Here is a 15,369-nt window from a genome sequence, read left to right as displayed (position 1 = left end):
AACTGTCATTTCAGCCGCACGGTAATTAGCTCGGAATCTCCGCAGACATTCGGCTCAGTGAATAAAAAAAAAGGCAGGAGGCTCTTCATGAAAGTTGCAGACACAAACAGGATGCAAGCCAGGACGCTTGTTATCAATTCTACCTGCGCTTTTCCTGGCACGCCATGTTGGACGCATCTACTCTTTGGCTCACCCCAGCGTGAATAATTCACCGGCGGCATCCCGACAGGCTCGACAGCGACATGATGTAGTGCGCGCTTGCACTCGGGGCAAGAGCGCGCCAATGCCGAGTTACGGCCGGCGGCCATGTTTGATATAAATGAGATCGGCCGCAAAGTGGCGTCGAACAGATGTTACGCGTGTGGCCGGGACATCGTCGAGCGCTTGGACGGAAAAGACGGAAAATAAACATGTCTGATTGCTATGTATCGTTTGTTATGGTTTTTTCAAATTGACTGGATGAGTGAAGCCCAATGTAGGCTGGGAAATACTAACACTTAGTTCGAGTAGGATTAAGAAACGGTGAATTGATCACAATTTGCCGTACTTGCCCGACTATAAGGTGCACCTAAAAACCCCAAATTGTCCAGAAATATGCGCCGTATTGTCATTACTGGACCTGCGGCTGCCCGGTTGGCCCCAACAGCCACGGGTCCTGATTGGCTGTTGGACTCTTGTCAAACTCCCGTCTTCCGAAAGGAAGCCGTCAGACTGTCTGCAAACCTATGCTCTCCGCTAGGCAAGTTTTGTACTCTCCGACATTATCCTGCCCTGTTTTTCTGCCTGATACCTGTTGCAGACCTGTTTCTGAACCCGTTTCTGCTTTTGCTCGTTCGTCCCGGCCATCGACCCGTTTTGCCCTGTTTCCTGCCTGATACCTGTTGCGACCTCTTTTCTGGACCCGTTACTGTTTTGCTCCCCCATCTTGGCCGCCGACCCGTTTTCTCGCTATCAACGACGACCATCGCTCGACGCGGAAGTGCCACTACCGCGTTCCTGCCATCCGCTACCCATGACCGACGATCATCAGATGGTGGATGCAAGCACTGCTCTCTTTCTCAATAAAAACGGAGTAAAACAAACGCTATTGGGTCCTGTGTCCTTTCCTGGCTTGTGACACTTACATATTGCAAAATATGGTGGATAAGATCAAAATGCATACAGTATCCATATGTGTACGTTACAACAGGAGGCGATCAATCAAATAACATCGCTGACCAAAATCGAGAAAATATCGTATGCAACAGGAATCGAACCCGGGCCCCGGCGCAAATTCCGATGATTCATGAGACACACCAAAGAGTCGTTTCCCTCGTCATGCTTTTTGGGTTTATTTGTATCTTTCAAGATGATTCTCTCTTTCTTCTATTCTTTGACATTAGTTTCTGGCACCATGAGTATAAGTAGTGTGATAATAAGAGGAAATTGAATGCCTTTTTCATGTCATTTGCATTATTAGTGATCCGGAGTGAGGGTTTCAGCACTCTCACTGCCGCAACTTGGGTTTGATGCCATCTGTTATACACAAATAACAGTAGGTACTATGCACCTTATATATGAGAAACATCTGACCAAAGACTAATTTTGGGGGGTGGGCCTTATTGTGTGGAATCTACTGTGTGTATATATCGTGTTAGAATATTCAAATGTATCACTGCATATGTAGACATGAGTGTATGAGTTTCAATTGTCACTCTTGTAAACTTTTTATTTTATTCATCACATAATTATTTTGATAAGTATTTACCTATATGTGTGTCACGGTTGCCATGGCGCCCCATTGGCCCCGCCCGTGTGGCGCCAGCTGCAGCTTGTTAACAGATTGGCTTTCTGTCTATTTGAAGCTCAGTGCTCTCATTTTTCTTTTGTCAGTCTGTCAACAAACTTCTGCCCCACAAGACGTTGGTTCTGACTTGGTCCTGTTCCTGTTGGGATTTCCCGTCCGGTATTGTTCCCGTTTATTTTTGTCCTGTTTAATATCTGTTTCCAGTTTTGTTCCCGTCTATTTTTGTCCTGTTTATTATTCTCTCCAGTTTTCGTTCCCATCTTGTTTGTCCTGTTTATTTTTGATATCCTGTTTGATTATCCTGTCTGTCTGTCCCGTCCTCTCGGGTATCGACCCCATCTGTCCGATATCATCTCGGACAATTGGAGTCGATCTCGTCGGTCTCTGGCTTCCTGTCTTTCCATGCCAGACCGCTGTCTAACGACTCCCCATTTCCTGTAACATAAAAAGCTTGTGTGAGAATGTCACGCGTTTGGGTCCTGATCCTGTTCTGGTTCCTGACAACATTTCTATGTTTCATTAGTTTGTTGTGCAGTCTCTAAATAGTTCCAAGTCACATTTGTTTTTCTGAAGGGGAGGCTTAGAGTCTCGTCCACCTGCAAATTCCAACAGGTGAGAATAAGGTCTTGGTTTTCCACCCGTTTAAGCCATCGTTATTTTCATAGCGCACACATTTCTTACATGAACATGGGTTAGCCATTTTGTCAAGGATACTTTCTTTTGTCTGCATTTACAAGCCCAGAATATATACTTTTTTTTTTCATGGGAAAAGTTTCGCTCCAACGCACTTTTACTCATCTAGTCTGGTGACCCTGATGTTGATTAAAACATGTGGGGAAGAAATAAGCTCCCATATACATCTAATATATATATATATATATATAAAAGCTCCCCCATCATTTTTACTTTTTTAGTTTTTTGGGGGGCATTTATGCCATAAGACCGCAAGTATTCTTCTCTTTTTCTCTCTTAGACCGCATGATCGGAAAACTACCATAAAGACTCTCCTCTAATGCATCACTAAGCCTCCAATACAATGACCCCAATCCTTTAAATCTGTCAATAGGAGAGTTGATGTTCCAGATTAGAGATTCTTCTGCAGTGATACCGGATTCTACTTGTGCTAGATAATCACAGCCAAATATGACGCTGCAGTCATCAGTCTGATAAAAAAAAAAGAAAATCTGATAATTACTCACTTGACTCCATGTTATAATATTTAATTCGCGGAAACTACTTGTTAGAAAGGGCAGCAGGGCGGCGCAGTGGTTAGCGCGTGTGCAGCACAGTTCTCAGGTCATGAGATCGGACCTTCCTGTGTGGAGTTTGCACGTCCTCTCCGTGCTTGCGTGGGTTTCCTCCGGGCACTCCGGTTTCCTCCCACATTCCAAACACAGGCATATCAGGTTAATTGGCCGGTTTGAATTGTCCCTGGGTGTGAATGAGCGAATGTGTTGTCTGTCCCTGTCCCCTCTGGCTGGCAAGCAGTTGCCCACTGCCCGAAGATAGCTGGGATGGGCTCCAGCACCCCCGCGACCCTACTAAGGATAATGGGTGCAGATAATGGATGGATGGATCCTTGTCAGAAAGTTTCAGGGTATTAACGTTTTTTGTTATAACATATGTGGACGTTGGATAGAAGTAGTAGTACAACTTGGTCATGTCTCCTCTCTACCTGTTCATAATGAGCATGGCTCAGGACGTGCACAGACTGATGTGATTGTATGGGTTTTCGAGACACTGTGAATCCTGTCAGGACCAGAACGGAGACAGGACTCACTTGCTTTACGTTTCTCTCAGTTTTATTGGAAGAAAGGAAAGGATTGCCCCCACCATCCGGTGTTCGTTGCGCGCAGGAAGCAGGTCACTCTGAACAAAGAAGTGGGACTTCTGTGACGAACGAAGGCTCTCCTAGTGCAAACTAAGGTTTAGGAGAGAAACGGGTCCAGAAAAGAGGTCGGCAACAGGTATCAGGCAGAAAAGAGGGCAAAAAAGGTCGATGGCCGGGACGGAGGAGCAAAAGCGGAAAGGGGTCCAGAAAAGAGGTCGGCAACAGGTATCAAGGCAGGAAAAACCAAGGCAGGATGATGTCGGAGAGTACAAAAGCTTGCCTAGCTGGGAGCATAGTTTCGCAGACAGTCTGACGGCTTCCTTTCGGGAGACGGGAGCTTAAAAAGAGTCCAACAGCCAATCAGGTCCCGTGGCTGTTGGCGCCAACGGTGCAGCCGCAGGTGCCCCCAATCAGTAATCCTGACAGATTTATAATCAGGACGTCATTTTATGAGTGTTGTAGAAACAATTCATAGTCTTGATTTTCATTTTGCATGATTATTACAGGCAAGGATACGTTTTTTTCTTAGCCAAGACATGCGTGACATGTTATATATGTATATCTAAAAAGAAAGGAAAAATCTTAGCGAAGTAACTTCAAATCTTTATTCTACAGAACGATATAAATACATACAAGGACAAAAAAAAATTCAATGTATGGATATAAAAACATGTCCGGCCGTTATACAGGTTACATGACAGTGACTCTGACGCCATTTCATGCAAAGCACCAGATCTGAATCACCGCTTAACTGCGGCTAATGCGTAAGAGGAGAGTTTCCTGACACGCTCTTCTGCTCCCGGCGGAGTATCCGAAAGAGCACACACACTGTTCGAGTCGATTTCCTAAGAGCGGGACGGCACTCCGTGCAGGTTTTTCTTAAGTCGGGGGGGGAGGTGGGCAACCCGCGGTTCAGGAGCCGCATGAGGCTCTTTAGCGCAAGGTCCCTGGAGCTATTCCAAAAATGTTGACACATTGGAAAATAAAAAATATATGTTTTCTTTAATAAGGTTTTTTTAGGAGGACAAACATGACACAAACACTTTTAACGTTTTCTAATCTGTTAAAATCCGTAGGAAAATATTGCATTTCAACTCGGGTGTAACAGCTGATGTGAGCGCAGTTCTCTTTCGCTTGTTTTCGTCTCCCCCGTGCCCCTGTGTGAGAGCCGAGCTATGGAGCTCAATCCCCGACCCTTTTAAAAAGGCAGTGTCGCTAGTCAGGCATGACAGAAATAAAACTTAAACTGTATTAATGTGATTTTATTTACATATTTAATGTATTTTTATAAGTTTATTGCACTATTTTTCCTTGGCCAAATAAAGGGCACATTATGTAGCTTTGTTGTTGTTGTTTTTATCAATCTTCAAAAAAGAGTGGCGACAAAAATTGGATTTCTTAATTGCATTTCTTTAATTTTATCAAAACAATTGTACATACTGTAACTCATTGAAGGTACAGTGTGTAATATTTGACCACTATATGTGTACGGTGCTGAAAAACACAAGGAATAATTAAAACTACAGACTCAAAGTGACCAGAACACAATATTCTTTTCACTCACTTTTTATCTTAGCTTTTCACGGAAAAAAAGAAGACCAAAAGGGGAAAAAGAGAGTAAAATATGAAAAGCAACCAAAATAAAATGGGGAAAATAAAATAAAAGTAAAACTGAAAAGGAAAGAAAAGAAAGAAGAAAAATCAATTGGGAGAAAAAATACAAATATGAACGAATGAAAAATTAGAAGAAAAAAGCCAGAAAAAGGGGAAAAAGAAGTAAAAATTAAAAGAAAAGAGAAAACAAAGGAAAACAAATAAAATAATACCTAAAATGAGCAGAAATCTTACAGTGGAACATTTTTTTTCACTGTGTTCTAAATTTCAGAAAAAGGAGAGGTTTTGAGGGTAGCCTTGGCACCAAGACGGGGGCCAATCATGTCAGCCCCCTCGAGGTGAGGATCACCTTGAGTCAAATCAATGCACATTTCATTAAAAAATGGCTGTTTGCATGAGAGTTCGTATGTATGTGGTTATCATTTAAATGAATATTGTTTTGGCTTTTTTTCCCGCAAGGAGGCGCTAAATAATACGCACTGTCTCTTTAACATATTAATAAAGTTAAACTTGGCGAAACCTACGGCAACGACATTCTCTACAGGATGCACTGCATTCAACTTAATCATTTTTATAGTAGGCGAATAGAGATACATACCGCATGTATTGCTTTCATTATAAGGCTTACATATAGATTTTTGTTTATTGTGACTCCTGATAAATTCGTTTTTTGTTTTTTGGGTCCAATACGGCTCTTTTGACATTTTGGGTCGCCGACCCCCTCCTTAAGCAGATGCGACCAAGCCCCGGAGATTGTCCGTCTGCAGCGGAGAATAAAAGAGGGTCTCGAGGGCTTTAAGCCGGGGAATCGGCACCTGCGATCGTTTCCTTTGCTTCCATTCTCAAGCCGCAGCAGATTTCCTATCTGCGAAATCCATCGGGCAGAATGATGACATCGTCTCTAAATCCCATTCAATGGTAACCAATGTTATCAAATCCAACTGATTCACGGCCGAGTTTAAGCCGATAATCCAAGTCATTCACTGGCCGGCTTTCATGTGAATGACCCCGCCCGCTCTTGAACAGGTTTTAAACAATGACGACATGAAATTCCCCAAAGAGCTGCTCTTCTTGGAAGCATTTTCTTTTTTAAAAATCGGATTAAATGTAATGTTAAAAAGTAAATTCCCAAAGGTGAGAACCACCAGGAAAAGTGTGCGTGTGTCTGTGTGCGGAGTCAAACTTTGGAAGAATTGACAAGACGAGATCAAACACCGTCCAACGATTCACTTGTTCAAATTTAAATACAAAAAAAACATTCCTGGCGGAATACAGAGATGAAGAAAATGGGGTATGTGTGATACGAGAGATTGGGAATAGTGCGTCTACAACTATGTTGTTATTGTTGCTAATGTTATATCATAACTGTTATTATTCGAATAAAGTTTTCATTCTTTCTTTCTTTCAAAATCGGATGCAGCAGAGTTTGCACGAGTGCTTGAAATGCTTGAAAAGCTTCGATTTTTGGTGAAGTGCTTGTAAATGCTTGAAATGGTTGCCATGTTTCTCAACAAGACAGTGTAGAAATGACACCGACACTGCTCTCTGGTGGCTTTGCTTTGCCATTGCATTTCTTCGTCTCTGTATTGGTTTGTATGGCATTGTCCTATAAAGCCTCATCGCCCCCCTACAGGTAGCGCCCAAGAGGACAGGTACATACTACACATAATTAGGGCACTAGGAAATGAGTATTTGTGCAAGGGTTGTGTATCAATTATGGTCATTCATTATGGGCCATGCAACAAAATGAAAGTAGTGCAACAAAATGAACTTCCTGCAACTGAAAATGTAATCTACATATTACTCTGATCTTTACTCAAAACCTATACGGAAAGAGTTTTGTCTCTAAAAACAAATATAGCGATTTACACCAGATCTAAAAATCATATGATAATAAATGCACACTCAGGATTCAAAATTGCATATGTAAACCTGCAGATATATTTCTGGCTCCGCGGCATTTCTTCTTTTAATACAACTGAAGAAATTGGAATATTGGCTTCCGTAAAAACGGCTCGAGTTTGGCCAAGAAAAAGCTGTACGAACCCTCATGTATACACAAAATCCGTTGAATATGCATTTCTTTGCAAAAACACAAAAAGGTGGGACAGTAAAAATTACCTCCAATGTCATCAGTGCCGCCAGGGAAAAGCAATAGGGGGGAAAACGTGTCCCCCAATTAATTACAAATCGCAGCAAAGATTACATTTGCATAACTTATTTTCATTTCCATAAAAAAAGTACCGAATGTCGCCGTGACAGATTGCTAAAATTAACATAACAAACGTTGCATATCCTCAGACCAATTGCACGCAGTCCAACATAGTACAATCGAATCTAAAAACAAGGCGAAAAATGTGACTCTGTAATTAATTCCCTATCTTATTTCCCGAAACTCCGGAATAGGAAGAAAGTTCCAGATAAGTCAGTCTTTGTATTTACAAACCCTTATTATAAATCTTCATCTTCTATTTAGTGTACCCATGTTTTTGTATTTACAAACGTATTTTGTAGGGCGGCCTTTAGTTCCCTGTTCTGGACCTGCATTGCCTCAAGGAACCCTGTTCTGGACCACTATTATTCTACTCATTTTGATCTTTTTTTCTCAAAAATTTTATATTGCATGTTCATTCTGGAGTGGGCAGCACGGCGGCGCAGTGGTCAGCGCGTGTGCGGCACAGTTCTGAGGTCATGAGATAAAATCCTGTGTGGAGTTTGCATGTTCTCCCCGTGCTGGCGTGGGTTTCCTCCTACATTCCAAAAACATGCATGTCAGGTTAATTGGCCTATCCAAATTGTCCCTAGGTTACTGAGATGTCTGTCTCTGTGTGCCCCGTGATTGGCTGGCAAGGAGTTGAGGGTGTCCCCTGCCCACTGCCCAATAGCTGGAACGGGCTCCAGCACTCCCGTGATCCTACTGAGGATAAGCGGTGCAGATAATGGATAGATGGATGCTCATTCTGGAGTGCCAGGTCAAATCTCGTAAACGGTACACTACGTTGTTTTCGATGACGATGAAAACTGTTCTATTCTATTTATATCCTTCCTGCTCAAATCCATAGTCTAGATGCCATTGACTAGAAATCAGTTCAAGGTGTGGCCCAGTCTCTTCGGACACACCCAAAACTCACTGGGGATCTCCAAGAGGTTTGACGACCGGCCACGGCATATCAGGCAGTGGGGATAGAATCCCAGCAGGGGGTGTCAGCTGCTGTAACTGTTGCTGTGGTTGCTGCCCGTTGGTCAAGTGAAAGTCCACACCGTTTTTCTTCAGCGCCGACAAGTGTTTGATATCCAACGTAGTGAAGGTGGTGAACTGGACCTGGTTCCTCTTACTGGTGGGCGAATGGAGAGGCTCGTTGCGGTGAGGTCGGGCCAGCAAGGTGGCCGAACGGTTGGCCACGGGATCCGTGGCTCTTCGGTGTAGATGCTGTTGAGAGCCCGTTCTGGTGCGACCCAAGGTGGCCGTTCTTTCGGGAACGCCGGCCGCGACGGGGATGGAGATTTCCGGGCCGCGGTTGTTGTCGGTAGTGCGTCGGGTCAGCGTCGAGGTTTTAGCAGCTGCGTCCGAGGCGACGGGCGGCGGATTGTTGCTCCCAAGCCACACCCAGTCGTGTTTATGGTTCTTTGGGTCCACGTTGGGTGTCGGCGCTGCTTTTATAGGGGTTTTCTTGTGGCGGAAACAGAGTCTGTAGGAAACGCAGTTCAGTAGAAACCCAAATATAGCGATACATAAGACCCCCACTAAGGAATAGATGCCGATCTCCAAGTCGGACATGGAGCGGAATGTCCGTATGAGGTCACTCTCGATGAATTTTGGAGGTCTGGATTTCGGAGGCTCTATTTTGGGTAAAACTTCATCTAGGTTTGGATTGTCGAACATGTTACCAAAGCCTATTTTCTGCTCTTCGTTCACACGAGTTGTGACATCAGCAGGTCTGATGGTATTTGGAGGGTTGAGTAAACTCGTAGAAGATGCCGTCACAGGAAGTTGATTTTTGCTCGGTCCTGCAGTTGGATTCACCCCTGACTGGGCAGTGGTGGTTACCGGCGATCTGACGGTGCTCATTTCTGAAGCCGTTCTGAAGAACGCTCGGTCCACTTCCGTCACCGACGGTTGCAAGGTCACTGTTGTTTTGAGACCCCCGACCATTTCGGAAGCACCTCCGTTGTCGTCTCTGATTTTCTCTTTCCCAAGCTCGTCCTTCTCACCGAAAGCTGGCCCGCCAGCCTGGAAGTTGGTCCGTAGGAGCCCCGTACCGACCCCGAGCTTGCTCTTCCTTTTGGACTTCTGGCACTCTTCGCAGATCCTCAACTCCACTCTGACCAGCGCCCCCTGGCCCTGGCCTTGGCTCTGCGCCACCACGAAGGTGGACTGCGGAGTCCGGCGGACGGTGGCCACCGCTTCGTCCGGGGTGGAGACGGTCAACGAGTAGATCCCACGGTCGAAGATGGTCAGGGGAACCGCGGCTCCGTCGCTGAATTGGACCCAGCAACTGATGACGGCTTCCTGGAAATAAGAAAGCAAAGTCGGGCCACTCGGTCAATGAGAATCAATGAGAATAGAATAGAATAGAATCGTCTTTACTGTTAGTGATTATGCCTGCTGCGGTATCGCAAGCCTCCAGCGTACTTCTGTCGGGCCTGGCAACTTTTTTTGCTACCAAACCCTCCAAAAATGAAAACATGCCATTGTCGCTTGCCTAAATGAACTGCACCGTTTGTGCCGTGATCAATGTTCCCTTGTAATTTTCCTTACGGGTCTGAGCGTTCACACAAAGTGGGTGAGCAACGCTTGAAACTACAGTGAGCAACAGCAATCCCAAACGTGGCAACTAAGTCATTATTAAACAGGTCCAAAACTTGACATCAAGTTACATTTTCCGGCAATGCAAAAATAAAAATTCACTCTTGCATGAATTGACTCATGTACAATTGCAAAGGTTGTACGATTGCCTACAAACGTCATTTCTTTTTACAATTCTTTCACAAGATTTCCATTTTTTTCCTGGTATCTTTTGTCGCATCATACAAACATTTTGGGGGGCTTATTGATTTGGTTGCACGATACACAACTGTATTTCATTACATTTTTTAGGGGAAGATTGACTTGATATAATTGGAAATTATTTGAATGCAACACAAACTTTTTCTTTTTTCCCTGTGTTTTCTTTTTTTTTAATTCCTTTAGAAAATCTCGTGTTCATTTTTTTCCGAGCTGTTACTTTTTTCTTGCTTTTTGTTCTCTATTACATTTTTTCCTTTATTTGTTTCTTTTCTTTTTTTCTGGCTTTTTTTCTGAATTTTTCCTTCTTTCTTCTCTTCCTTTTGTTTCTTTTTTTCTCTGCTTTTCATTTTGTTATTTTTTTCTTTCTTGTTCGACCTTGACTTCAAAATACCGCATTTAGAACACAGCGTCAGGGGAACCTTCATACACTGTAACTTTGACTTAATTGGCTTCTTAATGAGCAATTTCGAGCCCTTATTTTTGCGAGCTGGCTAGATTTTCTTGTGAGCGGAAAAGCTCTGGGCAGTGCGCAATTGCGCACACACGCAGCTTAGAGGGAACATTGGCAAAGAATCCATTATCACCAGTCGACTATTGCCAAGAGCAGGGACCGGCATTTCACTTTTTTTTAGTTTCTTCCCCTAAACCATGCTGTTTTAGCCCACCTAACATGAATTGCACTGATTTGGCCGCGATCCATTATCACCGGCAGAGACACCCGGTCGGGTATCCATGTTGAGAAATCGAGAGTGGGCTACTTCACGGATTATCACACATCACAAAGTGTTCCGGTCCCCAATAATCTCGATAAAGGAGGGATGACAGCAGTCGATCCTATTGTCTCGACGCTGACACTCGAGGGAACGCTAAAGCCCCCTAAAAAATGTAATGGCAGCAAAGAGAACTGATTCGCAAAATCCAAAAATCCGCCACTCTGATCACAAGAACACCCGATGGCCTATTTCCCGCGGCTAATACGAGCCACCGGGGAGCCATAGTAATAACCTATATTTTGGATTTGAATATATTGCCAACGGCCCCGAGCGCATCGTTAAAAGCTCTCCATCCGGTAATCGTTTATCATCGACACGAGCGCAGGGAAGAGAACGGCGCCCACCGGCCGCAGTCAGTAAATTGAGTGCTGTCTCCTGCAGGGAGAACGGCTACCTAATTGCTGCGCCGGGCCAGCATCCCGGGCACTCGGCCAAAGCGTGCGCCAGCGAGCCCTTAAACCAGTGGTGGGGGGCTGCATTGGGTTCAAAAATGTGGTCAGGGGGCCAGTCCTGGACACCAATCCTATTTAATATACATTATCTTTTTTAAACCTGTTGAAATTTCATCAAGTTGGTCTACCAGCTCAGTAGCCTAGATGGTAGTGTGCCCGCTTTGAGACTGGGAGGTCGCTGGTTCGCGCCTCGGCCGAGACATACCTAATTGGTATAATGGCGGCGCCCTCTGTTGGCTGCGGCTGCATCGACTCGCTACAACGGGTCAGGTGTATCGACATTTCGTTCTGTGTACATTGTTACAAAGAATGACAATACAAAGGAAATTATTATTATTATTATTATAAAAAAACGCTCATATATTATGTACCTGTTTTAAGCACTACATTTCCTATTTGGTCTTGTAGAATTACCAAGTATTTCCTTGGTAGTATTTATGTACCGTAGTATTTCTGTAGCATCACTGTTGTATTTTTGTAGTATTTTCATATTGTTGTATTACTGTAGTAGTATTGTCTAAAGCATTTTTTATTTTTATTTTTTTTGGTAAGAGGATTTGTTTAGTGGTTCTCTAATATTTCAGTAGTAGTATTTATGTTATAGACACAAAATGAGGACAAAGTCAGCAGCGATTTTTTTTTTTTTTTTTTTTTTTTTTTTTTTAAGAATTGTACTGGATTTACTTATATATACATATTTGGACCATATTGGTTTGGCGGGCCGGATGAAAAAGCCTGCCGGGGCCGCACGTGGCCCGCGGGCTGCAGTTTTCCCACGCGCGTCTTAAACGGTTTCACCTACCGACATCCAAAAAGGACACGGCTCCCCTGCGGTCTTTTATATTAAGTGGTGATTTCGGAGCCCCTTAATACCGGGGTGGCAAAATGTGAATAATGCAGTGTTTGAAACCATACCTGGATCATTCTGAGTGCAGACGCTGTAAATGATTATAGCTATTACTGAAATTTGGCTCGTTTTTTTTCTCTTTTGACTCCCGAAGCTTGAAACGGTGGAGCGATGACCTTCGGAGACGGTTAAACCACCAAGGAAAACTCGCGGTGGCAATGTGACTCGGTACGTTCATGGCTCCCACGCCGCCATTAGCTTAGCGGCCGAAGCCCCTTCTTTACAAGGGACACATTGAGAGAGAGGGGGATCATCTGCTGCGGATTCTCAATAGTCTTGTTTTCTCCTTATTAGTGCCGGGGATTGTTGCCCTGTGACTTTTGGACTGGCCGCCCGCCAGGACCCATTATGCTTACATTCCCTCTCAAAATACATTCAAACTTTGACGCCAATCTCCTTCGGACCTTAGGAAAATCGAAATTTGATGCGTCGATTAACCTGAGATGATAGGGAGTGAATGCGGCTGACTCTCAACCGATCAAAGCGGCTCCACCCGTATACAACCACTGCGTCCACACCTGGGCTATCAAATTTTACATCTCTGTCCTTCACTCCCTTGCCCTCTCACTCTCTCTCTCTTGCCTTGTCTATCTAATTACTTCTCTCTACCTTCTCTTGCTCTACTCCCTATCTAACTCTCTTTCTGTCTCTCTCTTATTCTATCTCTTTCTGGATCTCTCTATATCCCTCTCTCTTTAGCTTTTTACTCCACCTTCTCTACTCCACTCTACCGCTCTCTTCTTTTCTTTCCACCTCTCCTTTGCTCCACCTCTCTCTCTACTTCTCTCTCAACTCCTCTCTACTCCCTACTCTTTTTGACTCGCTCTTTCTCTCGCTCTCTTTATTTCTCGCTATATCTCTCAAACTACCACTATCTCTGCCTCTCTCGCTACCTCTCATGACCTTGCTGTCTCACTGTACTTTTCTCTCTACCTCTCTATTCTAGCTTTTTCTAAATACCTTCTTCTTTACTTCTCTCTATCGCTTTCTATCTTTCTTCACCTTTCTATCCCTCACTCTCAGTCTCCCTATTTTTGTTCCTTCCTCTAATGCTCTCTCCCATTTTTTTCACTCTCTCTACTTATGTCTACCTTCTCTCTAGCTCTTTACCTCTCTTCTTCTCTCACTATACTCTTCTCTACTCTCTCAATTCCTCTTTCCTCTCTACACCCCACCGCTCCCTCATTTTGGCTCACCTTTTCTCTCTTTTTCTTAACTTCTCTCTATTTCTCTCGTGAATACCTCTCTCAACCTTTCCGTGCCTCTCTCTCTACCTCTTACTACCATCCTCTCTCTCTTCACTGTTCTATCTATTTCTCTATTCTACCTCTCCCTACCTCTTTCTCTCTCTACTTCTCTCTAACTCTTTTCATCTTTCTTTACCTCTTTCTACCTCTCACTTCTTTTCTCTATCTACCTCGATTGCCGCAATTCCCTCCTCTACGGTCTACCCCAAAAATCCCTTCATAAACTTCAGCAGGTCCATAACTCCGCACGTTTCCTCACCCAAAAAAAACCCTCTCGCCATCACATTACCCCTGTCCTTCAGCAACTCCACTGGCTCCCAATCTACCATAGAATCAATTCCAAAATCCTGCTCTACACCCACATGGCCATTCATAACCTTGCCCCTCCCTACCTTTTCTATCTCCTTCACACCACCACGCCATCCTGAGCTTTCAGCCGCTCTGTCCCCCAGCTATGGAACTCATTGCTGCCTGACCTCAAAATTCTGAGACCCTGTTCACCATCAAATCCGGACTCCGAACTCACCTCTTCAGACTTGCCTTTTTCTCGACCATCTGCCTCACACACTGCCCCTTTAAACTCTAATGTGTTCGCATTTGCTATTTATGACTTGCTTGTTTTTTATATATAAATATACTGGAGCCATATTCCCCTAGTGGGAGGTGGCTAGATTCAAGAACACATTCCTGACTTTTTACCGAGGAGGGGATTCCCAGCCCCTTTGCTCAACCCAACTGATTTGTTGGGAGTCATTAGGTGAGCAAACCCCCCAATTCCAACCCCTAATGCTGAGTGCCAAGCAGGGAGGCAATGAGTACCAATGTTGTAAGTCTTAGATATGACTCGGCCGAGGCTTGAACCAGCGACCTCCCAGTCTCGGAGCGGTAGCCCTACCCCCAAGGCCACCGAGCTGGTTGCTTGTTTTACTCCTGCTTAATTGTTGTGTCTTACTCATATGTACAGCGACCTCGGGTGTCCTGAAAGGCGCTTCGAAAGACAATGTATTATTATTATTAGTATTACCTCTATTTTCTTCCCCTCCCTCTACTTCTCTCTACCGTCCTCTTTCCTCTCTCTAAATTTTTCTCTCTACCTCTCGACTTCTCTCTGCCCCTCTCTCTTTTCACCTTTATCTGTTTATCCATGTGTCCATTGGCCAAGTACACGACTTTCAAATACGCCATTTAAAAGACACAGCAGACGTAAACCACCTTTTGCAGCCTTTTTCTTAACCCGCTGGCATAACGATTGCGGCTGTATTTCCAATATGGAGCCCTAGCTACTCATGACGATGGAACGAGTATCCGTTTCATTTTCATTTTCAGGTCCAGACCTCAAACGATCACCGCCGGGCCGCAAATGAGCCCGCGGCGGCGGATTTGAGATGACCGACGTGTTTCGGGGCCGTCGGTCAGCGTTGAAAATGGGAGAGGCGGCACTCACACACGGATAAATCTTCCGCTCGGAGCGTCTGAATTTTCTACCCTTGCCTGTTTGAGCCCAGTGACGGTCTGGCGGGGGGTCGCCACGGCGACCAGGCCGCCGCTTCCCGGGCCGGGCCGCAGCGAAAGCGAGAGTCCGGAGACCAAGCGCACGCCCAGATCCGTCACGCTCACTTTGTCGTCCGTCACGGTGACGGCCGTCTCCGCCAGGACGGAAGCGCTCCACGGCGACAGCACCTGCGCACAGCGGCGTTTCAGTTTTTGCACGGTTGCCGTGGTAACACTCGAGGAACGCACGAGATACGTCA

The 15,369-nt window shown here is 44.7% G+C and overlaps 1 protein-coding gene and 1 long non-coding RNA gene across 2 annotated transcripts in view; one reads left to right on the top strand and one right to left on the bottom strand.

Annotated features, from left to right (window-relative positions):
• LOC148349957 (uncharacterized) overlaps positions 1-15,369 on the top strand; it is a 47,854-nt gene that overhangs the window by 3,829 nt on the left and 28,656 nt on the right. The gene's annotated exons all lie outside the window — the stretch shown is intronic.
• Positions 7,656-15,369, bottom strand: part of LOC148349956 (transmembrane protein 132D-like) — a 42,249-nt gene continuing 34,535 nt past the window's right edge. Inside the window, exons 9-10 of the mRNA XM_088355744.1 lie at positions 15,110-15,298; positions 7,656-9,741 (exon numbers count right to left, since the gene is read on the bottom strand). Coding sequence (XP_088211870.1) covers positions 8,359-9,741; positions 15,110-15,298 — 1,572 coding nt within the window. The 3' untranslated portion in view covers positions 7,656-8,358. The remainder of the gene's footprint in view (positions 9,742-15,109; positions 15,299-15,369) is intronic.

This window comes from Urocampus carinirostris, chromosome 16 (assembly GCF_059441175.1).
Source record: "Urocampus carinirostris isolate Australia breed hairy pipefish chromosome 16, RoL_Ucar_1.0, whole genome shotgun sequence".
Taxonomy (NCBI): domain Eukaryota; kingdom Metazoa; phylum Chordata; class Actinopteri; order Syngnathiformes; family Syngnathidae; genus Urocampus; species Urocampus carinirostris.
Note: the sequence above shows the minus strand (reverse complement) of the source record. Positions and strands in the feature narration are given on the sequence as shown.